At 37.7% G+C, this 27312-nt stretch overlaps 2 protein-coding genes across 2 annotated transcripts; one reads left to right on the top strand and one right to left on the bottom strand.

The window, feature by feature from the left end:
• Positions 1 to 2486, bottom strand: LOC111884880 (RHOMBOID-like protein 12, mitochondrial). Its single transcript, XM_023881176.3, has 8 exons — positions 1931 to 2486; positions 1669 to 1792; positions 1459 to 1578; positions 1216 to 1326; positions 1004 to 1048; positions 793 to 897; positions 666 to 707; positions 1 to 379 (listed from the first exon to the last, which is right to left on the bottom strand). The coding sequence occupies exons 1-8, from the start codon at positions 2296 to 2298 to the stop codon at positions 290 to 292; spliced, it is 1005 nt and encodes a 334-aa protein (XP_023736944.1). The 5' UTR covers positions 2299 to 2486; the 3' UTR covers positions 1 to 289.
• A 1144-nt stretch (positions 2487 to 3630) lies between these two features.
• On the top strand, positions 3631 to 4113 carry LOC111884874 (uncharacterized). Its single transcript, XM_023881167.1, has one exon. The coding sequence runs from the start codon at positions 3631 to 3633 to the stop codon at positions 4111 to 4113; it is 483 nt and encodes a 160-aa protein (XP_023736935.1).
• Positions 4114 to 27312: the final 23199 nt, after the last annotated feature.

The raw sequence follows: 27312 nt of genomic DNA, 5'->3' as shown, positions 1-27312 counted from the left end.
TTGGTCCAACTTCAAACCTACTTTCAACTCAAAACCATTGTTAGTCTTCTTATAAAGTATAAACGAGACCCATGAACTAAACCCTATTTAACTGGGCCCATTAAATACAAGTATCAATCAAATGGGTTCTCTAGTCCATAGTTAAGAATTGATATTTAAACTCCCTAATAAATAGGCTCAAATGAGTGTGAAAGTTAGGCAAAAACAACACCCTTAGCCTATCTTAGAATAGAATCTATATACTCTTTTTAAGTCAAATAAATCTAGTTTAACTAAAAGAATTCATAAGTCAAAACCGCCCTTTCCTCAACCGTGCCCAAGCTATCGCCGCCACCGCAGCACCACCCAAGTGTGCAGACCCAGAGATTTGACTATTTCCCTGAAACAGTTCATCGTAATACCAATTACCTAACTTTCTGTATTAAGTCGTTCTTTCTTTCTTTCTATATAAAGCCAAAAAGAAAGAGACTAAAGGATTGTCTGATAGTTGTTGAGTCAAAGTTGACTCAGCCCCGAATCTGAATCTGAGTCAGGACCGAGTCATAAGCTTCCAAGCATATGGTATCAAACAGTCTGAATTTTACCGAGTCAGACTCAACCATTTACTAGAGACCCAGTAAGAGACATATCAAACAACCCCTAACATATCAAATAAATTATGGTACCTCTAGTATTCTCATCATATCATGCCCAACTAAAAATACGCCCTGAAATAATCACACGCAACAATGGGAAAAGTCAAAAACTAAATTTATATGATTGTTGCGTTAAAATGAAAGTCAATTTATTTACCAGTAAGATTGCAGGAACTGGTATGATAAATTCAAGATATATAGTTTTTGTTGGGTAAAGGAATATATCAAGAAGCATAATAGCATTCACTGCACCACTTGCTCCCTAAAATCACAAAATTGCATATACAAACTCATATATATATATATTGTTTATATCATGTGTCAGTGTTACTATTTTTTTTTTTTGTTAAATATGAATGTTAGCATACCAGCCCTGGAACTTTTGAAGGGTCGGGTTCGAATAATCGTCTGTCCTGTATTTATTAAACAAACGAAAAAATATATCAATATATGTTTTGCTTTTTCATTTATGCAATAATAATGTTTAGCCTTTTTTACCAAATAATGCAACAATCATTCACTTTTTTACCGAATAATATAACAATGTTTCACTCTTTTACCAATTTATGCAACAACTTACCTTTGATGATGGAGCCAGAAAAGCATGGTGCACAAGAAAGAAGGCTGAACCAACAAAAGCCCCAGCTAAGTATAACTTCAGCAGAAATTCAGGCCCAAATTGTTGTCCAATCTGTTCAATGATTTGTCAAAAAGGACAAGTTAACAAAACTAAGGGTTTTTTGCCCTTCCATTTCTTAAGTGTGGTGTTATTTTCTTAAAAACTTTTGAAGCATATCATTTATTTAAAGGCATGCACACTCACACTCCTGCCAAAGAAATAAAGCCCGATCATATTCGAGATGATATGTCCAACTTCAATATGACTGAAAGCAGCAGTTATCATGGTATGGAATCGTCCACTTTTGAAGTTGTCTAATTGTATCTGCACAAATGATATAATTCAAATAAAGTAATACTCATAAAAGAATTAGGTTATGATGTTAATAAGCATAAAGAGAACTGAATCACTCACCATGAAGTTTTGCATCATGAACTTACGATCAGCAACTCTCCATAGCAGAAAAACAGCTACATTTGTCACGATTAAACCTATTACCACACCATCGCTGGTGAGTCTCCTTCTAAACTGCGACTGCCTGTGTTAATAAGAAGAATTGTAGACTGATCTTTTTATTTAGAAAGGGGAAAAAAAACTAGAAACGTTCATGTCGTGTAGCAAACACTTAACAAATCGTTGGTGATATTGATAACAGAAGATAGACAAAAGCAATTACCATGTTTTTTGGTAACTAATAGGTTGATCGAATTGGAAGCTTTGTCTTCTGAATTGAGCTCTTACAAACCCAAGTTCACCATGATCCACGAAAATTTTGCTTGTAGCTTTCAGTTTCAAAAGCGCATTAGGCAAGAGCCGCTTTAGAAGAACTTGGTTTGAAAGGACTTTCATCAAACAGTTGGTGGGTGCTTGCTGCAATGGCTGTGGAGAAGTGGTATAATGAGAGAAACCACGGTGGTGGAGGTGGTGGTGATGTGGGGGCACATCGGGGGCCCGGTGGAGAGGGAATGGGTTTGATCGTAAGGTTTGTGAAGCAATTTTTCTTGGGTTTCTGGTGATTAGTTTGAGGGAGAATAGCTTCTGCATAGTGTGATGATCTACGATAACGAACCCCTCACGATCTTTGAAAGTTGGTTACTCTTTAGACTTAAAGTACTCGATTGCTAAGCGGATCAAAAAACAAACCTTTCAAACCCTAATTCCCAATTCCCAAATGAAAAGTGATATTTTACTATTTTAGGGTAAAAGTTTAGTTCGTATCGGTAAGAATTGATTTTATTTAGGTTAATAAATTGTTGTCTCAACATATATGAACGTTCGCTTCGTAATCTAGTTTATATTCCTAAAAAACTAAAATTCACAAACCGTAATTATATATTAGACAAAATTACAAAGTCCCTGTGGTTTGTCAAAAGTAACAAACTTAGTCCCTATCTATTTTTTTGATGCGTTTGGCCATTGTGGTTTGTAAAAGTTGCATTGGAGGTCCTTTTTCATAACACCGTCAATTTGTAGCCGTTTGGGGTCATTAAGTTGGGGGTATATTCGTCTTTTTACGTTTGGCGCGCATTTAAGATGGATTAGGCAGCGATACGTCATTAACCTATCCTCATTAAGCAGAGTCCAAGAAACCTCATTCATATCCTCTTCACCTTAGCTTACTGATCATCTTGACGATCTTCATCATTCATCCCTCCCATCCGATTTTAGGTTTTATCAACTGAAAATGGTACTTTGTATGTGGAATTTACGTGGTCCTCATACGATTGCACCCGACCTTGATAAAGATTACAGTAAGTTGTTTCATCTTTTGTTTGGTGTTTCTTGGTTTATATATTCAAGGCTCATCATTTTTCTTTTTCAGATGGTCACGAAAATTTCTTCACTTTAAAGATACATCATGGTGGATTTTTTTCAAAGTTCCCAGGAAGAAAGTACGTTGAGGGAAGGTTGGCATTCTATGACTTTGTTGACACTGATCTTTTTTCAGTTCATGATCTAAATGACATGATTCGTGAGATAGGGTATTCTGTGGATGACACAATGTACTATCATTATAGAATTCATAATCTAGACTTAGATTTTGGATCGAAGGCTCTAGGAAATGATCAAGACGTTATATGATCTATGACTCAATTTGTCCCTCAAAACAGAGTGATTAATGTGTACGTTGAACATGGTTCTACAAGACTTCATACTTACTTCATGTCCCCGAGTAAAGTTGTTATTGAGCAACTGGATAATGATCCTTCTCCAGAGCTTAATAGGATTAGGCCTAAGAAGAAGGGAATTGGTTCGTGTAGCAAGAAATTAGACATGAATGTCCCACTTAAAGAATAAGCTAATCAAGCTCAGAGAGAAGATGGTGTGTATGATTATTCCATGTCCCTAGTTCCTTTTGACCCAAACAAACAAGACATGGTTAATGAGTTTAAGGATGATTCGTATTTCCCTGTACCAAAAGAAACTGATACAATGCAAGAAATTACAGTTGATATTAATTGCCAGAATCATAGGGAAATGCTAGATGATTTTAAGCCTTTTAGTAGTGATGGATATCAGAATATGGGTGAGTTTGAAAGAGAGGTTGAAGCTGAAGAAGAACATGATGAAGAAGATGAACAAGGGCATGCAGAGGATTCAAAAGATGATTCAGAAGAGCATACAGAAGAAGATGATGATTCTGACTACATTGTTGACCCAGAAGCTATTTTAGATGACTGGGAGGTTGATATGAGAGAGTTTCACAGTTGTGTGGATGAGGTTGAATGGTTTGGACGAGGTCCAAACATAGAATTAGATTTAAATCAAGATGATGATTTAGGTGTGATCAACAATGATGACTTTGAAAGTGCAGGATATGAGGAAGATCTAAGGAAGAGAATGTTAAACAAAACCTGAACAAGAAGGTGCCTTGTTCTTCTGGGGTAGTTCATGTTACACCATTTTTTGTGGGTCAAGCTTTTAAAACCAAAAAAGATATACAAGGTCACGTGAAGATGCTTTCAATAAAAACAAGGAGGGCCCTACACATGGCAAAAAATGAAAAATTGAGAGTAAGAGTCAAGTGTAAAGGGGTGGTTCCAGATTCCACTGATGGTGGGCCCTCCACTGTAAGTAAAGCCACATCGAAGAGCAAAACTATAATTTCACAAAAAGATTCTTCTCCTTTTGCTATTCAGATTTCTAGATCTACGGAAGAGGAACAATGGTTGGTGAAGACAGTTATTGATGAGCATTTATGCTTACAAAGTAGAAATGTGAAGGCATACATCTGGATATCTTGCAAGCACTATTCTCCAAAAAGTGGATTCCAACCCTCGCATCCCAGTAAAAGCCTTGCAAGAAGAGATTCAAATGGATTTGGAATTAAGCATATCAAGAATGAAGGTGTTCAGGGCTAAATCAATTGCAAAGGAACAATTGTATGGTGACTACGAAAGGCAATATAATTTGCTGAGAGATTACTGTTTGGAGTTACAAACCAATAACCCAGGTACAACAGTGAAGCTAGAAGTGTGTAATGAACCAAATCCTGTCACACACCAAAACCAAGAACGGCGGAAATCATTCTGGGGCGGAGGACGTCATGTAAAGTATCACAACACAGTATAACAGTATATAAGCAAACAACATCATCCATTGCATTAAATATATAATTTTAATACAAGTGTGTTCTATACAATTATAGACACCAAAATGTAAATCAAAATAATAAAATGAGTCTTGGATGCGCTCCATCTTCTCAAAAGCTGGCCTCGGTACTTGTCTACTGTCGACCTGAGAATACAAGTTATTTTGAAAGAGTTTATCAGCATTAAGTTGGTGAGTTCATAAGTATTTAGTGTCGGTGTTTGTTATTAAAACGTTTGAACATGTCTTAAGTGTAAGTTTGTAAAATGTATGTAAATGTTTGTAAGTGTTTGTAAAAGTTTGAATCTCTCTGAAAAACCTATATTTTCTATTAAAGTAGCCTTCTACCAAGGCTTAACTGTTTTGTATGTTCGTTTGTTGTAAAAGTGTGTAATTTCCCAAGTGTAACTATCATTAACAGAATATAGTTTGTACATTAATGTTTAAGTGAAATAATCACTAAATATACGTAAGGGGTAAATTATTATAGTACTGTAGTGTTGTATTATAGGAACTACTGTTGTACTAACTACCTTAAACCGGATTTATATTAAGGTATCATGTGATTAATTATACCATACTATCAACTGGATAAACAACGACAAATGTAGGTCGTAAAAAGAAATGACGTTTGGCACCCGCAGACCTGCAGGTCCGGCTGTAGCTAGCAGCAAGGTGTAGGATAGTCAATCCAGTATAGATCTATATGCAAACTCACGCTCTCCCTTCAAGAGACTTTGGCTACAACTCGGGCCATGACATTTAAGTCATGCTCCGATTCATATCACAATAATTAACGTATTCATGTATATGTAATGTAATGAACTGTTCTAGTATAGTTGTATATGTTCTCCTTCTAGTATAGTTGTATATGTTCTCTTTCTAGTATAGTTGTATATGTTCTCTTTCTAGTATAGTTGTATACGTTCTCTTTCTAGTATAGTTGTATATGTTCTCTTCCTAGTATAGTTGTATAGGTTCTCTTTCTAGTATAGTTGTATATGTTCTCTTTCTAGTATAGTTGTATATGTTCTCATAGTAATAAGTATTGACTCATGAATGAACTGAATCATTGATCTAGCAATAGTATAAGTATGATCCTGTGCTACCCCGATGGTAGCCTACTAATGATGTAACTAGTACGAATGAATATAGAAGTACTTTTATGCCTATATATGTACACACGATATATAATTAATAATTAAACGACCTTCGGACGAGTACCCGATATCCTATCAGACCACATCCAAATCGAGGAAAAGGAAACAAGGTGGATAGCCTTCCTAAGTCTTTTAAACATTACTTATATAACTATACATATACGGGCATGCAATTTATAATAAGAGTAACAAAGTTTAAGTAAAAGTATTTGATAAGTAAAAGATTTGTAAAACAGTTTGAACAGTAATAAAATCATTGGTTTTGTGGTTATTAATCACATGTGATTGATGTAATAACCATAATATTCAACTTGTATCCCCCCCCCCCCCCATAAAAGCATTTAAAACATTTAGAAGTATTTCAAAGGTTAATTATAGGGGTATGAACTCACTTGTGGTGAGTGGATTGGATTGCAGTGTCGGATACTGTGCTAGGTGGCAAACGGAGACTTGTTCACACGCACGAGCCTAGTTATCATATAATGAGCATATATATAAATAATTAGCCAAATAATAACTAATAAATTAAGTTGGGACACTCTAGAACATGTAAACACTTTGTATAAGTGTTATAAGTCCTAATGGTTGCATCTAAGTTGTTGTGGGACAAGGCTAAAGGGGTGTAAAGTTCCAAAGGGCCTTATATATGTGTTTACTCTTCAATAAACTCCACACAAGGAGTTTACGGTCGTAAACCCTTGAGTTTACGGCCGTGAACTCCCAAACTTGATGGCATTTGGTGTTTTGAAGTGTTATTTGATTTCTAAAATAAGTTCTACTTGGTGGTTTAATCCTTTGGGTAGTTTAGGGCATTAATACACTCCTTTTTGGAGTTTTCGGCCCAAAGGCCATTTCCCTTTGAGTTTACTGTCGTAAACTCATATGGGAATGGGTATTTTGTGCTTTCAAGTCCCAAACTCATTTAGGAAAGGTTTTAGACAATTATCTAAGGCTAATGAAGGCATTAGGCACACTATGGTACCCTCCTTTCATGTGCACGGCCCATGAACCATTTCCCTTAGAGATTACGGCCGTAATCTCTCATGGGGATGGGTTTTTGATGCTTTAAGGTCCACAAATTAACTAGGATTAAATAGGGGCTAATGTCCAAGGCTTTAGGAGTGAACTAGGCACTCTTTGGCCTTTGTTTTTGGAGTTCACGGTCCAAGAACTTCTTGGGCCGTGAACACCCAAATCTTGGTGTTCTTGTTTGTTTTCTAGTCTTAAACACACTTATATACAAGCCTAAGTTCGTTACCTAACATGGGGAAAAGACTAGGTAGCATTTAAGCCACATATAGGAGTTTACTCTCCAAGAACGTTCTTGGGGGGTAAACTCCCGAATCTCACAGATTTGCTATGTAATCTAAGTTATTAAACACATTATAAGCATTATAAGACAACTAGAGAAGTGTACTCACAATTTGGTATAAAAACCCGAAGATCCGTGAGAGAGAAAATGGTTTTTCTCTAGTTGGAAATGCGAATAATGAATGAATTTGGTTCAGAATTCTATTTATAGTCCTGAGATATTTTTGGCAGAAAATATTATTATTCCGGAAATGAAGTCTAATATTATGAAGTTTTGAAATACTCGAGTTTCACTTACCCATGTGCATCCACTCTCCTAATATCTCCTTAAATGTAAACCCTGAAATACTCAAACTTATTCGGAAAAGTCTGAAATTCACTGTAACTGGTCTAGCTTCTATTGACTTGATAATGTTCATACAAAATGGAAATTTTGGGTTGTCACATCATCCCCTCCTTAGAAGGAATTTCATCCCGAAATTAGAATTTAAGCAAATAAGTAGTTACAATCAACTAAGTAAAAAGACGAGGATATTTCAGTTTCATCTGATCCTCACGCTCCCAAGTGAATTCCGGCCCGCGCTTGGCGTTCCAGCGAACCTTCACTATCGGGATACGGCTTTGCTTCGTCTGCTTGACCTCACGGTCCATGATCTCTACCAGTTCTTCCACAAAGTTGAGGCTCTCGTTGATCTCGATCTCGTCGAGTGGGATTACAAGAGTCTCGTCGGACAGACACTTTTTCAAGTTAGATACGTGGAATGTAGAATGTACGTTACGAAGTTCGTCGGGTAGGTTGAGTTTGTAAGCTACGGGGCCGATTCTTGCGAGAATCTCAAAAGGCCCTATGTACCTCGGATTAAGCTTCCCACGCTTACCGAAGCGTACCAAGCCTTTCCAGGGTGAGACTTTGAAAAGGACTCGGTCTCCCACCTGAAATTCCAAAGGTTTTCTTCGCTTATCAGCGTAGCTCTTCTGTCGGTCTCTAGAGGCTTTCAATCGTTCACGGATCTGAACGATCTTCTCTGTCGTTTCCCGAATGATTTTTGGGCCTGTGAGAGTACTGTCAGAAACTTGCCCCCTAGCTAATTGGGTATCACCCACTTCAGCCCAGCACAGAGGGGATCTGCACTTTCGGCCGTAGAGGGCTTCAAATGGAGCAGCCTTGATGCTCATGTGATAACTGTTATTGTAGGAAAATTCGACAAGGGTAAATGAGTATCCCATGCCTTTCCAAAGTCAATCACACAGGCTCTCAATATATCTTCCAGTGTTTGGATGGTTCTCTCACTTTGTCCGTCGGTCTGTGGATGGTAGGCCGTGCTCATGTCCAGCCTTGTTCCCAGGGAATGCTGTAGCGATTGCCAGAATCTTGAGGTGAACCTACTATCTTTATCGGAGATAATGGACATAGGTACACCATGTAGCCGTACGATTTCCCTAATGTATGTTCTCGTAAGTTTCTCTATCTTGTCAGTTTCTTTGATAGGCAGGAAGTGTGCAGACTTGGTCAATCTATCGACGATGACCCATATGGTATCAATTCCACCCGTTGTCTTGGGCAACTTGGTTATGAAATCCATAGTGATCCGCTCCCACTTCCATTCTGGAATCTCTAGTTGTTGTTGTTGGATTAATGTCTAAGTCCATAACTATATTTGGTAAGACTTGACCCGACCCGGCATGGTCCATTTGGGTTGCATACCATCATGCACTTGGATGAGAGAAATAAGACACTTATGGTTATTAATATATTATAAGTTCTAGTATATTAATAATAAGAATAATAAGATTATTTAATTAGTATTGATCAAGAATTAATCTAGGATTAATTAAGTGATCAAAAGAAGACTAATTAAATATATGGGTTGATTGTGTAAATCATCCATACTTGTATAGTGGGCTAATGCTCCATGGATAATCAAGTTGGGCTAAAACCCATAGGATGGTTCATGGATGCTCCATGGTGTATTTGAACCCATGGATCCAAGGAAATGGAAAGTCATGACAATTAGGTTTTGCCCTAATTGTAACACTATATAAAGATATTATTCTTGGCAAAATCGGGAACTAGACTCACACTAGTGAGTGAAGTAAAAGGGCTAGCCGATTTTGATGAGTGTAGAATTCTCTCAAGTCATTCCAAGTGTTTTGATGATTGTGATTCCATTTGAGGTGTCACACTTGGGGCACTAGGCACTCTAGCTTCATGAAGACTTTCTTCTCCAAAGAGGTATGTATTCTATCTTGCTATAGTCATTGTGTTTGTATGCTAGATTAGGATAATACCTTGGAAGTTCTTATTTGTATGTATAATAGAGAAAACATAGATCCAAGGTATTTAGGGTTGCATGTACACTTAGGAGTGTTAGAATGCTCAAAACCCAACAGTGGTATCAGAGCCTAGGCTTGTTTTCTTGTTATACCTGCAATAGAAGCTGAAAAAACGAATCTGGTGCTGTCTGGCCATCAGACTCGACGAGTCCATCAGGATACTCGGCGAGTCCATGCCTAAAAAGTGATGAATTCGACCCAACTCGCCGAGTTGGTTCATGCACTCGACGAGTTGGACCCCCAGACAGCATATTTTCGAGTTTTTTTGGCTAGAAATGGACTAGGAACATTACCCTAAGTTGTTTTTGAACTTATAAACTTGTTTTTGATGTGGTAATGTTCATGCTAATCCATTTTCAAAGATAATTGTCAATAGATTCATGTTTTGTATTAGTTTAAGGTTTAGACTAATTACATGAAAAAGTTTGATTTGAATTATCTTGTTCTTATGAGTTGCTTAGATTAATAGAAATGTTGAGTGAAATAGTTGTTTTCAATCCATTTTAATCTAAGAGTTGAGTATAAAATGTGTTTGTGTAACTTGTCCTCAAGTTACATGAAGAGTCACATTAAAGACTCATAAAATTCATAAGAGTTGGCAATGGTTACAAAATGAAGAGTCTTGTGTCATTGAATAATTTTTATGACTCCATAACTTGTCCTCAAGTTATGGAAGTTCAAGAGTCACTTCATTAAAGAAAAATATGTAACCATAATTAAATCCATAAGTTATAAAATAAAGAAAAAGTTAGTTCTTTTGTTAGTTTAAAGTCTTCCATAACTTGTCCTCAAGTTATGGAACTTGAAGAGTTTTTGGATTAAAACTACTTTAAACACATAAGTTATGGAATTAATTAGTTTTGAATAGTTTCAAAACTTGCCCTCAAGTTTTGGAATTTGAAAAAGTTTTCAAGTATGAATACTTTAATTCCAAATTAGCCCTTAGAATTTTAAAAGTTAAAATTCAACCCTTATACTTTATAATATTATAAGTTAATAATATATATATGTATAAGAGTAAAGTCAGTCTTACCGCTAGTACGCCTCATTCACGAAGCCGGTCTATAAGGTGGGTATAAGGTTGTTGCCTATAAAATGGCAACTTAATGGGTGTCCACTCTCACCCACCGCTTGCTTGACCGGTGGAGGGTCGTTAGCTGAACGGGTTTGACAGGACTAGAATTCTCCCTTCATTAAAAGTATTAATGATAATACTAAGTAACTAAACTCATAATAATACCCAATCTGAGTTACTTAGGAAAATGTGAATAAGGTGCTAATCCATGAAATTACACTTTACACTTTGTCAAAGTCGTTAGTGGAGCGTGTGTGGTTAACTGGAACACTAACTTGGACTTAACAAGGTAGGTAAAGGGTGACTTAATATTTATCATAGTATCGATGGAGCGTGTGTGGTTAACCGGCACATCGATTGAGGGGTAATTTATTAAGGGTACCAAGTGATTTGCATGGTTACTTCACACCTTGTTTTGTGATCCTCGGCATCCCAGTCACAAAACCTGAAGGGCACACTCGAGATTGAAACATGCCTTTGAAAAGTTCAATGAATCTCAAAGATCTAGGAGTTTCAAAACCAATTAAAACCTAATAATACATTTCGTTTATCTTGGTGGAAATTGGTGAATCGTCATTCACCTACCTTCAAATATTTTATAGCTTGGATTACGGCATACCTCTTCTAAGTTATAAAATAATTTGTTGGGTCCTAGCCTTAATATTTCATATTGGGTGTCATATTAAGGACTTAAGATCAACTATCTTGAATATCTCCCAAAAGATGTCTGGTTTAGACATTTATGATCTTCCCAAATCTCTTGAAACAAGCTTTCCTAATGAAGATGATGTCCCATGGATATCATACTTCTTCACCTCTTCAAATTATTCTCCTAAACCCACAAGTTCTTGAAAAGTTTAAGGTCACTCAAGCCCTATTGGCAAGGCAAGGTCTAGGTGTGATCACATCTTGGAGATGTAGTCACATATTGACAAGCCGGGAGAGTTGGGTGTCAAAGTCTTAAGAAATTTGGTGGTTCAATCACTTTCTAAGTCACATAGTGAGTTCTTTTGGAACACCTATGAAACCGACTATGACAAGACCCTTAATGATCTTTGCTAAGATCAACTTCCTAAAACCTTATGGACATTGACAATGATGACATTGGATATCTAGTAAAGCATTCTCTTCCCAATGGAAAGGGATCGGCCATAGTCAACTCGGTTGACCAAATGGTAAAGAGAAAAGCTAAGTCTGTGATAGTCCTGTGTACCATTATCAAAGGGTCCATATGTTTGTATTGCCAAAGAAAGGGGCATTGGTTGCGAAGCTGCCAAATTTACCTAAGGAAGTTAAAGTCAATAAGTTTGACCCTACTTCAGGTAAATTCCACTATCTAACTCTGTTAAGTTTCTATTCTGAGATTCTTGATACATGATGTGACTGGGTCACATGGTGATGTTTTAAGAATCAAAGAAAAAGTGAAGAAACTTACAGAAAGAATATGCTGAATCTGATCGCATAGATGGATTTCTATCGCATAGTTTGAAAATCGGATTCTTGAGCTAGTTCTTAGGAGTTATGAGATATTGCTTAGGAATAGGTAACAACAAGTTTTCATATGGATTGTAAGGATAAGTTTTTCCGCATAGTTTTAAAATAAAGAAAAAAAAATTTGTTTTTATTTATTTTAAAATATCCTTACAATGGCATTTGAGGAAAAATTGTTGCTTATAAGATTCCATTAACAGCAAGAGTGGAAATATGAAATTGATTCTTTCATTTGTGGTAATGTCTAAATTTACCAAATAAGGAAAGATTCTCATCAACCAAATTTCAATTGGACCGGAACTTGGAATCATGCAAGTTGTATAGCATGATGAATGAGAACTTTCAAGTATTGGAAAAAAAATTAAGACTAATTACTCGTTCACATGGATGTGTGAGTCAAGTAATGGACTAAGGGATCAAGTACACATTCTTGTGCACTGGTCAAGTCCACCACAAAAAGATTGATAAAACTATTTGTCATAGTTTACTAAAGTTAAGTAAATATGATTATACTTACATGCTTAAGTGTAATTCTGAGACATTGGAAAAAGGTTCCAATGTATGGCAGAGCGAATAAGAAGAATCAACTTAGGCAGAAGGATAAAAGTTTCTCAAATCTGAAATGATGGGAGAGTACTTTAGTATCAGTTTTGTGATCATCTTAATGATTAAGAAACCATAGCACAATTAGTTCTCTAAGGAAATCTTAGTGCATTCTTATGACTAAGAAGAGGGATCTTGAATTGTTGAAATGGTTAAATCAAGAAGATGAGTCATACTTCGTTCCAATACAAGTCTTAGAGTCATACTCCAAGATTGTAACTTGAGTGACATGTCTTAAAGAAGGTTTAAAACACTTGTCAAATGTAAGAGTAAAAGTTTTCTACTCTTGTACATTTGAAATTGGTAAGTTGTGATGTTTTGGATAAAACAAAGACCAACTAAGGCCAATTGTGTGAAGTGTTTGTCTTGATTAGAATCCACACTGTCTCTTGGATGTTTGACAAGGGAGTCTTATAGGTCAAGAGGACAGTGGGAGTCTTAAAGGTCTTGAAAGTCTCAAGAACTAATCAAGAATAAAACCTGAAGTTCTTCTCTAGCACATGACTTGAGGTTTATAACCTATCGTGTTGACTTATTTTGTGCCCATTCCAGTTAAAGTTGGCTTTGCATATGAGTTCTTAGAGTTCTCAATTGGTTGCACAACAACTTGGAAGCAATGGTAGGCCCTTGAGCTGCCAGGTGGCAAGAAATTAAGATTGAGTTCAGTCCATATGAGTTTGGATTTGTCATTATCCTTGTCTTGTGACTATGATTTTGACAATTCACATGGATAAGAACACATACACCAGTAAATCTAAGTGTCATAAGGTTTCTCTCTGATTCATGAAAATGATGGTGAGGAAACACTTTCACTAAGTAGATTTTATCTAGATAGCAATTGTGATATTTGCATTCTCAAAGTCGTTAGTGGAGCGCGTGTGGTTAACCGGCACACTAATATGGACTTGTGAGAAGTGGCAAAAAGGTCTAACCATTATGATTACGGCATACCTCTTCATAATTGTTTAGACTCACAAGTGTGCTATCTAAGGGAAGGTGTATGATTTTGATAAAGTTTTATCAAAACAATCTAGTATCAGAATTCTGAACTTTGGTAAGAAAGTGAGCTGATTTCTGAGTACATGTCAAAGCTAGTGGGAGCATAAGTGTTATGCTAATAATCATCATGTTAGTGGGAGCATGATAATTATGTTAAGTATTGCAAGCTAGCAATGTTAATTATAGAAAACAAAAGTTTCAATTGGGAAAAAGTTGTTTTGCTATAATTAAGGGAGAGGAAATTATACTTCATCTCAAATCTATAAGCTTAGATCGTGAGGTTTTAATCATTTAGTCAAGGATATATATATATATGAATTTCATGTTGGAATGGCTCAACATAAGGAAATTCTGTATATGGGTCCATTATTTGCGTTCTAAAATTCGATTATGATTACGGCATCCCTTTTCATAATCTGAATTATGAGAACTTGGCAAATTGAAATGGAATTATTATAGCAAAAGACTGGTTTAGTCTTTATGTAAGACATCATGAATCGTGTCCCATATGCTTCGGATATAGGATCGATTACATGTGCTATATTCATCCTTTCTAAAATTTTCCAAATGCCTAGGGCATTAAGAAGGGAAAAGGTTTAGAACTGGATATGACTAAAAGGATTAAACAATTGTCGAGGACAATCTAAGGTTTACCAAAGATTGGTTGCTCAAGGACAGTTGGAAGTATAGTGATAATTCTGGAAGGACCATATTGACATATTCTGTAAGGAGGCAACTCTTGGTCAGAAGTGATAGTCAAAATGGAATCTGGAAATGTTTCAAAGTTAGAATTTTCAATCTGTTTAAGATTAGGAAACTTAATGCAAGAAGGATGTTTCCAAGGAGCTGATCTCCTTTGGAATACTCTGTAATGGTTGTTGTCAATTCTTTATGACTTTGTACATAATCATTACAAGAGGATCAATGCATATAAGTTTAGAATCTAACAGATTTCAGTAAATGGCATGAATTTGGAATTCTTGCATTTGCAGTAAGGATTTGGGAGTGTGAAAAGAGAAACATTGAAGTTATGTTCAATTGATCTAGTTCACAAAGTAAAGATCATAGACAAACATAGTATGCATACTTGGTGTATGGCATGACTAGTGTTTAAGAAAACATAGTGTACATGCTTGGAGCATGGGACAACTGTTGTTTTAAATTCAAGATTAAAGTTGATAGCTGAAACAGTATACAATGAATAATGTGTAATCATATGGTGATAAATAAAAAGTGTTTTATTTATATTCATAAGTTCTGAGACCATATTGGATTCGATTATTATTGTGTTTCATTTTGCATGTTTTGACTTCCCGAATAAACTGGGTTATTCTTCCGGAATGACTAAGTTATTCAAACCATCCACAGTCGGTCATATGTTGGAAGTAGATATGAATTAAGACTGTCATGGGTTGGCTTGTAGAGGTCTAAGGTGTTGGACAAGGCTACAACACTCATGAGTGCTCATAAGTTCTGAGTATTGGATTCAACCCGCGCTCATTGGAATCACTTCATGGATTTTATCACGAGTGATCATGAGACGATAATATCTTATATTCTTCAAACCTAGAGATATGAGTTGTTACTATGAGATGATAGTACATTGATTGCACGAAACCGCATTTGGTAACTCGGTGCTATAAAACGTGCTTTTGTGTATGATTCAACAAGTAGTAGAACAAGCCATATGAGTCGAATTTTATCCATTCCTTTTACCTTCGGGATAAAAGCGATATCTGTGGGCCCCTCGATGATTTGATGATGACAAATGGAAGTGCTCGGCCGGGCCAGGACTGATTTGATTTGTTCAATTAGTCAGTCGTCATAAATTGGAAATCGGGAAACAACAAATGGACAGAGAGAATGATTATAATCCATGTCTCAGTCCATATGATATCTAGAATGGAGGAATATATGATCCCTTATCTAATGGACAAGTCATTGACAAAGGTCAGAGTTCGTCTACAAGGTCAGAGTTCGACAGAAGCTTTTGAGAGCTACGATTGCCAGTTGGTTCCTGAAGTCATACGCAATAATAGTTTTAGACTTATCCAAGTGGGAGACTGTTGGATTAATGTCTAAGTCCATAACTATATTTGGTAAGACTTGACCCGACCCGGCATGGTCCATTTGGGTTGCATACCATCATGCACTTGGATGAGAGAAATAAGACACTTATGGTTATTAATATATTATAAGTTCTAGTATATTAATAATAAGAATAATAAGATTATTTAATTAGTATTGATCAAGAATTAATCTAGGATTAATTAAGTGATCAAAAAGAAGACTAATTAAATATATGGGTTGATTGTGTAAATCATCCATACTTGTATAGTGGGCTAATGCTCCATGGATAATCAAGTTGGGCTGAAACCCATAGGATGGTTCATGGATGCTCCATGGTGTATTTGAACCCATGGATCCAAGGAAATGGAAAGTCATGACAATTAGGTTTTGCCCTAATTGTAACACTATATAAAGATATTATTCTTGGCAAAATCGGGAACTAGACTCACACTAGTGAGTGAAGTAAAAGGGCTAGCCGATTTTGATGAGTGTAGAATTCTCTCAAGTCATTCCAAGTGTTTTGATGATTGTGATTCCATTTGAGGTGTCACACTTGGGGCACTAGGCACTCTAGCTTCATGAAGACTTTCTTCTCCAAAGAGGTATGTATTCTATCTTGCTATAGTCATTGTGTTTGTATGCTAGATTAGGATAATACCTTGGAAGTTCTTATTTGTATGTATAATAGAGAAAACATAGATCCAAGGTATTTAGGGTTGCATGTACACTTAGGAGTGTTAGAATGCTCAAAACCCAACAGTTGTAGTAAACCGGAGGGCTTCTGGTACTCGACCTTAACCTTTGCGCAAGTAAGGCATTTACTTATGAAGGTAGCAATCTCTGCTTTCATATTAGGCCATCAGTATAGCTTTTTAAGATCCAGATACATCTTATCTGGACCTGGGTGAACGGAATACCGATTGTTGTGTGCTTCGGTCATGACCAAGTCTCAGAAACCACCGTGCTTCGGTGTCCAGATCCGGTTCATGAAATATAAGGCTCCGCCACCCTTGGCTTCTAAATTTTTATCCATTCCTCTAAGGGATTCACTCGTCGCATTTTCAGGTTTCATGGCTTCAAGTTGGGCCGCCTGAATTTGCTTAGACAAGTGTGAATGGATGGTCATTGTCAATGACTTGACCCTGCAACCAGAATATTCCTTCCGACTTAGGGCGTCTGCTACTACGTTGGCTTTACCCGGATGATAACGAATATCGCATTCGTAGTCACTGAGTAGCTCGACCCACTGTCGTTGTCTCATGTTGAGCTCCTTCTGATCGAATATGTGTTGTAAACTCTTGTGGTCGGTAAAAATAGTGCTTTTCGTTCCGTACAAGTAATGTCTCCAGATCTTCAGAGCAAACACTACTGCTCCTAGTTCAAGATCGTGGGTCGTGTAGTTAACTTCGTGTGTCTTCAACTGTCTCAAGGCGTAGGCGATGACCTTACCTCGCTGCATCAGAACACACCCGAGCCCTTGATTCAATGCATCGCAATAGACTACGAAGTCTTCTATTCCTTCAGGGAGGGATAGTATTGGTGCGGTGCATAAGGCTCGCTTGAGTGTTTGGAACGCTCTCTCCTGTTTCTCTTCCTAGTCGAAGGCCACGCCTTTGTGGGTCAGTGTTGTAAGAGGTTTCGCAATTCGGGAGAAGTTCTGTATGAACCTGCGGTAGTAGCCAGCGAGACCTAAAAATTGCCGAATTTCTGTAGGCGTCTTCGGTGCTGACCAGTTCTCAATGGCCTTAATTTTGGATGGGTCCACGTGGATTCCCTCTTCACTTACCACGTGCCCTAATAATTCGACTCTTCAGATCTAAAATTCACACTTAGAGAACTTCGCATAGAGCTTCTCCGCTCGTAACGTTCCTAGAACTTGTTGCAGATGATCGTCATGCTCTTCCTTACTTCGGGAGTAGATCAGGATGTCATCAATGAATACAATGACGAAATGATCCAAGTAAGGTCGGCATACTCTATTCATCAGATCCATGAAGACTGCGGGCACATTGGTCAATCCGAATGGCATCACTACGAACTCGTAGTGTCCGTAACGAGTTCGGAAGGATGTCTTCGGAACATCCTCCTCTAGCACTCGTAATTGGTGATATCCGGATCTCAGATCAATTTTAAAAACGTAGCTTGCCCCTTGCAGTTGGTCAAATAGATCGTCTATGCGAGGCAGAGGGTAACAATTTTTGACCGTTAGTTTGTTGAGTTCTCTGTAGTCGATACACATACGGAATGATCCGTCTTTCTTCTTAACGAACAAGACCGGTGCTCCCCAAGGTGAGAAGCTGGGTCTTATTAAGCCCTTGTTGAGCAGTTCGTTAAGTTGACCAGATAGTTCCTGCATCTCTGCTGGTGCTAAACGGTAGGGCGACTTGGCTACTGGGGTAGCTCCTGGGACTAAGTCGATTCTGAACTCGACCTGTCGTTGCGGAGGTAATCCTGGTAGCTCTTCTGGGAAGATGTCGGGAAAGTCGCTCACTACTGGAATGTTCTTTAGTTCCTTCGTTTCGAGGCTCGTATCGACGACGTGAGCAAGGAATGCATGGTATTCTTTACGCAGATACTTCTGTGCTTGAATACTTGATATCATACGAAGACTCGCACCGGGTTTGTTGTCGTAGACGATAAGAGTTTCGTTAGACCGGAGGTTTAGACGGACTGCTTTCTCGTAACACATGATGTCGGCGCAATGAAGACTTAACCAATCCATGTCGATGATAATGTCGAAGCTTTTTATTGAGACCGACATAAGGTCGATTGGGAATGAATGGTTATCTAGAGTTAGGGTACAACCTAAGTATATGCTATTCGTACTTTCAGTTTTTCCATTAGCCATTTCTACTGTGAATTGTTCCTTAAGTGTGTGTGGTTGTTGCTTAAGCTTACGAGCAAATTTATGGTTCACGAAGCTTCGCTCCGCTCCACTATCGAACAGAATGCATGCATAGGAGTTATCGAGGAGGAACGTACCAGTCACCACCGTCGGGTCAGCAACTGCTTCCCCATGGCCTATTGCTAGTACCCTCCCTGCTCCTCCAGCATTCTTCGCTTTGGGGAAGTCCCTCTTATAGTGGCCTGCTTCACCACATCCATAGCAGGTCGGGCTCGCGCCAAAGCCGGGGACTTGGGTAATCGGCCTCGCCAGGGATTTACAGAAACGGACGGTGTGTCCTTTCCTGTTGCAGTTAGAGCACTGCATTACACGGCAGGGGCCGTTGTGGTGGAAGTTGCATTTGTTGCACTTAGGCAAACTTCCAGCATACTGCCTCTCCAGAGCAGTAGTAGCAGTAGGGGTTATTGCGGCATGCACAACCACAACTTGCTGCTTTTTGGCAGCTCGCTGTTTCTTCTTGTCTTCCCAGAACTTCCGCTTAGTGTCACCGGGTTTGGAGGGTTCCGGGATGGCTAGGGTGGTTGTTGTTGCAGGGGTTTTGACTCCATGGTCAATGAGTCGCTGTGCTAGTCACTTGGCACTGTCGAAAGTAGCGGGGTTTGATGATAGGACATTCCCCTGATACGGAGGCACTAGCCCCCATATGTACGTTTCGATCTTTTTCTCTTCAGTGGGAACCATATTGGGGCAGAGGGCCACCAATTTGCTGAATCTGGCGGTATAAGCGACTACGTTGGTGCCCTTCATGGTCAGGCTCCAAAGCTCCTGCTCCAATTTCTGGATTTCGCCCCTCGGGTAGTATTCCTCAATCATGAGGTCCTTCATGGTTTCCCATCCCATATCATTCGCCACTACGAGAGTCAGCGCTTTAACGTGGCCGTTCCACCACGTCAGGGATTTTCCTTCAAAGGTGCATGCGGCATATTTGACTTTGCTCGTAACAGGGCATGAATAGATTTCGAAGACTGATTCAGTATTCTCGAACCATTGCGAGAGGGCAATGACTCCGCCGATGCCATGGAAGGACATCGACTTACAGTTGATGAAATCCTTGTAGGAGCACTCTCTCGAGCGCACAGGGTTTCAACCGGAATGGAGTTAACAGGGGCTCCACCTCTGCTGGCGTCAGTAGAGTGATACGAGCCATGGCAGTTGCCACTGCTGCAGCTACGGCAGCATTCAGGGCTGCGGTATCGATTACCGGAGGCGGAGGAGGCGGTGGAGGTGCAGGGTTATTCCGGGGAGATTTGCGAGGAGGCATCTTTCAGCTATAAGTTTATAAAGATAAACAAAGTGGTAAGAATCAATTTGTAAATGGGGTGAGAGTGATACATGGACTAACTAACCATAGCCCAATAGTTTGAATGAGTGTTTGAGATCACAACAAAGAATATTAGTAGGAAAACACAAGTGTACAGATTTTTCCCACAGATTAGATAGACGTCAATAATACTGGTATTACCGATGTAATAAGTTCAGGGAAAATCGACCTAACAGTAGGTCTTACATCATACCATACGGAAAATTTTGACAGTTCTTAGATTCCTAATTAGAGTACTGAAAGTTAGGAATATTTTACAGACAAATGCTACTTAGAGAACAGATATTAAAGGCTATTCCTTAACCAAAAGACAGAGATGTACTAGCCATCTTCTAATGGCGGTGGGAAATCCTCGGGCGGACCCTGAGGTCTGCCACTTGACGAAACACCTCCTGAAGGTATCGCTTTTGAGCCCTCTGACGGGCTCGAAGTTCCAAGACTTCAGCTCGGGAGGCAGCCAGCTGTTGGTGCAGGGTTTCATTAGTTCTCCGGGTCCATTCCATGTCTTCTTCAAGACGGCGGATGCGGACTATGTTGACACCAGAGTTGGCATCAATCTCCATGACCCGGTTGATGGCTACTCGACCCTGCTCAACATTACGAGTTATTTTGCGGATAATGATGGGCAGAGCTCGGTCAGCAGAACCACCTTCGCTGACGTTGTAAAAGCTTCGGTCTCCAAAGTAATGTAAGGGTTGACCCTGTTCGTCACTCCAGCGATTCAAGTTGGTTGCCCACAAGGGTGTAGGACCTGGAAAAGCTGGTCGGGGGTTGTTGTTCGGGGCTTGACCTACTAGCGGTAGGTTGTTGACTTCAGGCTCGAAGTCAGATCCATCAGAAAAGCCTTCTGCGAGGTGATCATCCAAAGGGATTGGATGCTCATCTTCGGGCTCTGCTTCGATCCACCCGACATTGCCTTCATTTGGAAAGTACGGGTCGCCGTGATGGAATCCAGCCATTTAAATCTACGTGAGAAGAGAGGTATAAGAATATAGTATATATGTAGCTAGTAGTACAAAATACACCTATAGTATTTTAAGTTTAGGTTCTACTGATCTTCTTGTGGTATTGTTGGTAAGTTTTTAGACTTGTTAACATATCACAACCATTCTAGGGCATATGCTAATCACTCCTCGAACAAGCATAGTTGATCAGGCTATGCCATTCCCAGGACTGACCATATATCCCCGAGCTCACTTGTGATATTTAACAATCGTAATACTTTTGTTATTGTCATTGTGACACTGATTTTAGTATGAATGCAGACTAGTATACTTAATTAAATATTTTAATATTTAAAATATAGACTCTTGGTCAGAGTGCTTTAATCCCAAATGGGTTTATACTTTAGTATATCTTTTATGGGTTGATATACTTAATTCACTATAAACAATGCTATGATATCAATCTGTCACACCCCAAAACCAAGAACGGCGGAAATCGTTCTGGGGCGGAGGACGTCATGTAAAGTATCACAACACAGTATAACAGTAAATAAGCAAACAACATCATCCATTGCATTAAATATATAATTTTAATACAAGTGTGTTCTATACAGTTATAGACACCAAAATGTAAATCAAAATAATAAGATGAGTCTTGGATGCGCTCCATCTTCTCAAAAGCTGGCCTCGGTACCTGTCTACTGTCGACCTGAGAATACAAGTTATTTTGAAAGAGTTTATCAGCATTAAGCTGGTGATTTCATAAGTATTTAGTGTCGGTGTTTGTTATTAAAACGTTTGAACATGTCTTAAGTGTAAGTTTGTAAAATGTATGTAAATGTTTGTAAGTGTTTGTAAAAGTTTGAATCTTTATGAAAAACCTATATTTTCTATTAAAGTAGCCTTGTACCAAGGCTTAACTATTTTGTATGTTCGTTTGTTGTAAAAGTGTGTAATTTCCCAAGTGTAACTATCATTGACAAAATATAGTTTGTACATTAATGCTTAAGTGAAATAATCACTAAATATATGTAAGGGGTAAATTATTGTAGTACTGTAGTGTTGTATTATAGGAACTACTGCTGTACTAACTACCTTAAACCGGATTTATATTAAGGTATCATGTGATTAATTATACCATACTATCAACTGGATAAACAATGACAAATGTAGGTCGTAAAAAGAAATGACGTTTGGCACCCGCAGACCTGCAGGTCCGGCTGTAGCTAGCAGCAAGGTGTAGGATAGTCAATCCAGTATAGATCTATATGCAAACTCACGCTCTCCCTTCAAGAGACCCTGGCTACAACTCGGGCCATGACATTTAAGTCATGCTCCGATTCATATCACAATAATTAACGTATTCATGTATATGTAAAGTAATGAACTGTTCTAGTATAGTTGTATATGTTCTCCTTCTAGTATAGTTGTATATGTTCTCTTTCTAGTATAGTTGTATATGTTCTCTCCCTAGTATAGTTGTATATGTTCTCTTCCTAGTATAGTTGTATATGCTCTCTTTCTAGTATAGTTGTATATGTTCTCATAGTAATAAGTATTGACTCATGAATGAACTGACTAGTCAGTTCATTCATGAGTCAATACTTATTACTATGAGAACATATACAACTATACTAGAAAGAGAACATATACAACTATACTAGGAAGAGAACATATACAACTATACTAGGGAGAGAACATATACAACTATACTAGAAACAGAACGTATACAACTATACTAGAAAGAGAACATATACAACTATACTAGAAAGAGAACATATACAACTATACTAGAAGGAGAACATATACAACTATACTAGAACAGTTCATTACATTACATATACATGAATACGTTAATTATTGTGATATGTATCGGAGCATGACTTAAATGTCATGGCCCGAGTTGTAGCCAAAGTCTCTTGAAGGGAGAGCGTGAGTTTGCGTATAGATCTATACTGGATTGACTATCCTACACCTTGCTGCTAGCTACAGCCGGACCTGCAGGTCTGCGGGTGCCAAACGTCATTTCTTTTTACGACCTACATTTGTCGTTGTTTATCCAGTTGATAGTATGGTATAATTAATCACATGATACCTTAATATAAATCCGGTTTAAGGTAGTTAGTACAGCAGTAGTTCCTATAATACAACACTACGGTACTACAATAATTTACCCCTTACGTATATTTAGTGATTATTTCACTTAAACATTAATGTACAAACTATATTTTGTCAATGATAGTTACACTTGGGAAATTACACACTTTTACAACAAACGAACATACAAAACAGTTAAGCCTTGGTAGAAGGCTACTTTAATAGAAAATATAGGTTTTTCAGAGAGATTCAAACTTTTACAAGCACTTACAAACATTTACATACATTTTACAAACTTACACTTAAGACATGTTCAAACGTTTTAATAACAAACACCGACACTAAATACTTATGAAATCACCAGCTTAATGCTGATAAACTCTTTCAAAATAACTTGTATTCTCAGGTCGACAGTAGACAGGTACCGAGGCCAGCTTTTGAGAAGATGGAGCGCATCCAAGACTCATCTTATTATTTTGATTTACATTTTGGTGTATATAACTGTACAGAACACACTTGTATTAAAATTATATATTTAATGCAATGGATGATGTTGTTTGCTTATTTACTGTTATACTGTGTTGTGATACTTTACATGACGTCCTCCGCCCCAGAACGATTTCCGCCGTTCTTGGTTTTGGGGTGTGACAAATCCTGATGTTCAAACTTGTATTTTCAAGAGGATATACATTTGTCTTGGAGAACTTAAGTTGGGGTTCAAATCTAAAAAAAGGGAATTATTAGGATTGGATGGATGTTTCTTGAAAGTACCACACCCTGGACAAATTCTAACAGCTATAGGTCTTGATTCCAACAATGGAATATATCCACTAACTTATGCAGTTGTGGAAGCTGAGACAACAAGTTCATGGACATGGTTCTTAGAATGCCTTGGTGATGATTTGGATTTGGATGCATCATGCAACTTCACTTTTGTATCTGACAGACAAAAGGTATGAATACATATAACATAAGTATCTTTTAAGGCTTGTAACAATACTAACTATAAATTACATTATATGTAGGGCATAATACCAGCAATAGCAAAAGTGTTTCCAAATGCACAACATAGATGGTGTTTGAGACATATACATGAAAACATGAAGTTGCAATGGAGGGGAGATGAGTTTAGAGATCACTTATGGAGGTGTGCTACAAATACAACCATTAGGCACTTTGAAAGGACAATGGATGAGTTCAAAGATTTCAGTGCAGAGGCTCATGAATGGCTAAGTAAGATTCCTCCAGTTCATTGGGCTAGGTCTCATTTCTCAGGTAGAGCCCATTCAGATTGTCTTTTAAACAATTTGTGTGAAGTATTCAACTCTAAGCTAGAGCATGGAAGGGACAAGCCTATAATTACATGTTTAGAGTACATAAGAGTGTACTTGATGAAGAGACATTGCATTGTACAAAAAGAAATTGATAAATGCAAAAGTCTATTATGTTGGATTAGTGTCTAAGTCCATAACTATTTTGGTATGTACTTGACCCGATGATGCATGGTCCTTTTGGGTTGCCTTCACCAAAGCAACTTGATAGGATGAATTATGGAGAGAAAGGATTAAATATGATTTATTAATATATTATGGGAATAATATATTAAAGGAGAAATCATATTGTTTAATTAATATTAGTCAAGAATTAATTAGTAATTAGTTTTGTGACTAAAAGAGATTAATTAAACTTAAGGGACTGGAATTGTAATTATAAGATAATTGCAATTTGGGCCATGGATTGCCTTTTATTATAAGGTGGACGAATTCTATGGGGGAAGCCCATATGAAATCTCCCAAGGCCTTGAGAAAAGGGCTCCATGGGTTGCTTAGGGCTTAAGCATCCAAATTAGGGTTTCCTTGTTAGATAACCCTAATTGCCTCACTATATATAGATCCCTTAAGGACCAAAAACGTGGACAAGCCTCTTGCTAGGGTTTTCACACGGTTTTGGCAGCCTCCATCCTCTCTCCTCTTCATCCTCTTGCTTATGGTGTCTGTGAACCATTAGAGGAGTGACACTTGTGACTCTAAGCCTTCCAAAGTCAATTCAAGGAGGAATTGGGATTGTTATTACTACATAACAATCAAGGTAACATTATAAACCTATTCTCATGTTAATATGATTATTTGAATGCTAGAATTATGGTTTATAGTCTTGGATAACTTGCATGTACAATAGAGAAACCTAGATCCAAGCATTAGGGTTTGTATGAGCACATAGGATGTCTTATGACCAAAACCCATCATATTAACCCCTACTGCAACTACTATACTTTACACAATCAAAACAGTTGCAAGCAAATATAGGGCACTCTTCTGTGGTTCTAGAAAATATCAAGTGACTGGTATGATGTTTGATCAGTATGTGGTCAACTTGAAAGAGGGCACATGTAGTTGTAGGTACTGGGAGATAACACGGATAGTCTGCAGGCATGGATTTTGTGCAATATGGGAACATATTCAAAATGGTGAAAAAGCCCAACAACCTGAATATTGGGTGCATCCTTATTATAAGCTAGAAACATGGAGGGCAATGTACTCTAACAAAATAGATCCAATCAATGACAGGAGCATGTGGCCAAAATCTAGATGTCCAACCACTCTTATACCACCTACACATCACACACAAGTAAGTTGAATGTTAGTTAACATAGTTTCTTATTCATCTAGTTTTAAGATTTCCTTAATATTTTTGTAGGTTGGAAGGCCCAAGAAAAAAGAGGAGGAGGGCTATAGATGAGCCTACTAACCAGTCAAAAAACCTATCTAGGAAATTCTTGAATGTTACTTGTTCCAAGTGTCATAACAAAGGACATAACTCTAGAACATGTAAGGGGCAAGGGGGTCAAGTCAGAGAGCAGTGGGTGGATCAATTCAAGGTGGTGTGGGTGGATCAAGTAAAGATGCAGTTGGTGGAACAAGTCAAGGTTCAGTGGGTGGATCAAGTGAAGATGTCATGGGTGGGTTAAGAGCAAAGAAGATATACAAGGGAAAAAAGCCTCAAGTAGGACCTAAGTGAAGTTGGATACAGATGAAAGCATGACTAATCAAGTTATTTGGCTACCTTTTGTTTAAGATTATAAACTTGTATTGATGCTTTTGTTAAAACATGTTTAATCTAGATAATTACATCTTTTTGCAACTACCTAAATTAGTGATGTAATTAAGTTGATACTAGCCATATGTCATGCTACATTTCTGGTTATAATGATCTTAGTTATCATGTTTTGATATGGTGTGTTTCTCATTCCATTCCATTGTTTAATAATGACCAAACTCATTCCATTCCATTGTTTGATAATGTCCAAAACTCATTCCATTCCATTGTTTGATAAATAACCAAAACACATTCCATTCCATTGTTTACTTATAGGGTTTTGATCTTGTATTTTTCTCATTCCATTCCAATCTTTGATAAATGGACACAACTCATTCCATTCCAATCTTTGATAAATGGACACAACTCTTTCCATTCCATTCCAGTATTCCTGATCAATAATAAAAAAAAAACAATGCTTTATAATTAACATAAGACAAAATACTACTAAACTGATTAACCAAAACCATACATTACATTAAGAATCTAATACATGACATCCCATCCCAAATGGCTACAAATTGACGGTGTTATGAAAAAGGACCTCCAATGCAACTTTTACAAACCACAATGGCCAAATGCATCAAAAAAATAGATAGGGACTAAGTTTGTTACTTTTGACAAACCACAGGGACCATTTTTGTAATTTTATCTATATTATATATATATATATATATATATATATATATATATATATATATATATACTAATTTTGAAGTGGCAGCTGAACAGGACTTGCTTCTCATTGGTGGTGGGGATTTTTTTTTTGTTTTTTACTTTTCTCTGAATCATTGTTAACCGCTTTTTAATTTTTTTTGTTGATATATGGAAGTGATTACAAATACACATGTTATAGAAGCCAGTGGAAAAGAGATTAGTGTCCACCTACACTCAATGTCCACCGACTCAATAAGCATCCGCCCATATACCTCTCTCTTCTTCTCTGCCTCTACTACTCACCTTCCCCACCTTGATTTGATCCTCCACCGGCTTCCGTCTGAAGCAACTCCAAACCACCCTCTCCACCCTTCTAATTTGTCGTCTGAAGGACACAAACGAGA

The sequence above is a fragment of the Lactuca sativa genome, chromosome 5 (genome assembly GCF_002870075.4).
Source record: "Lactuca sativa cultivar Salinas chromosome 5, Lsat_Salinas_v11, whole genome shotgun sequence".
NCBI lineage: Eukaryota > Viridiplantae > Streptophyta > Magnoliopsida > Asterales > Asteraceae > Lactuca > Lactuca sativa.
Note: the sequence above shows the minus strand (reverse complement) of the source record. Positions and strands in the feature narration are given on the sequence as shown.

Excerpts from the sequence above, each read along its gene's own strand:
- LOC111884880 (XM_023881176.3), bottom strand. The coding sequence starts at position 2,298 with ATGCAGAAGCTATTCTCCCTCAAACTAATCACCAGAAACCCAAGAAAA. Across the intron at positions 1,793-1,930 it reads ATTAGTTACCAAAAAACATG|GCAGTCGCAGTTTAGAAGGA; the intron begins GTAATTGCTTTT and ends TTATTAACACAG. Across the intron at positions 708-792 it reads CAGTTCCTGCAATCTTACTG|GGCGTATTTTTAGTTGGGCA; the intron begins GTAAATAAATTG and ends TGATTATTTCAG.
- LOC111884874 (XM_023881167.1), top strand. The coding sequence starts at position 3,631 with ATGGTTAATGAGTTTAAGGATGATTCGTATTTCCCTGTACCAAAAGAA.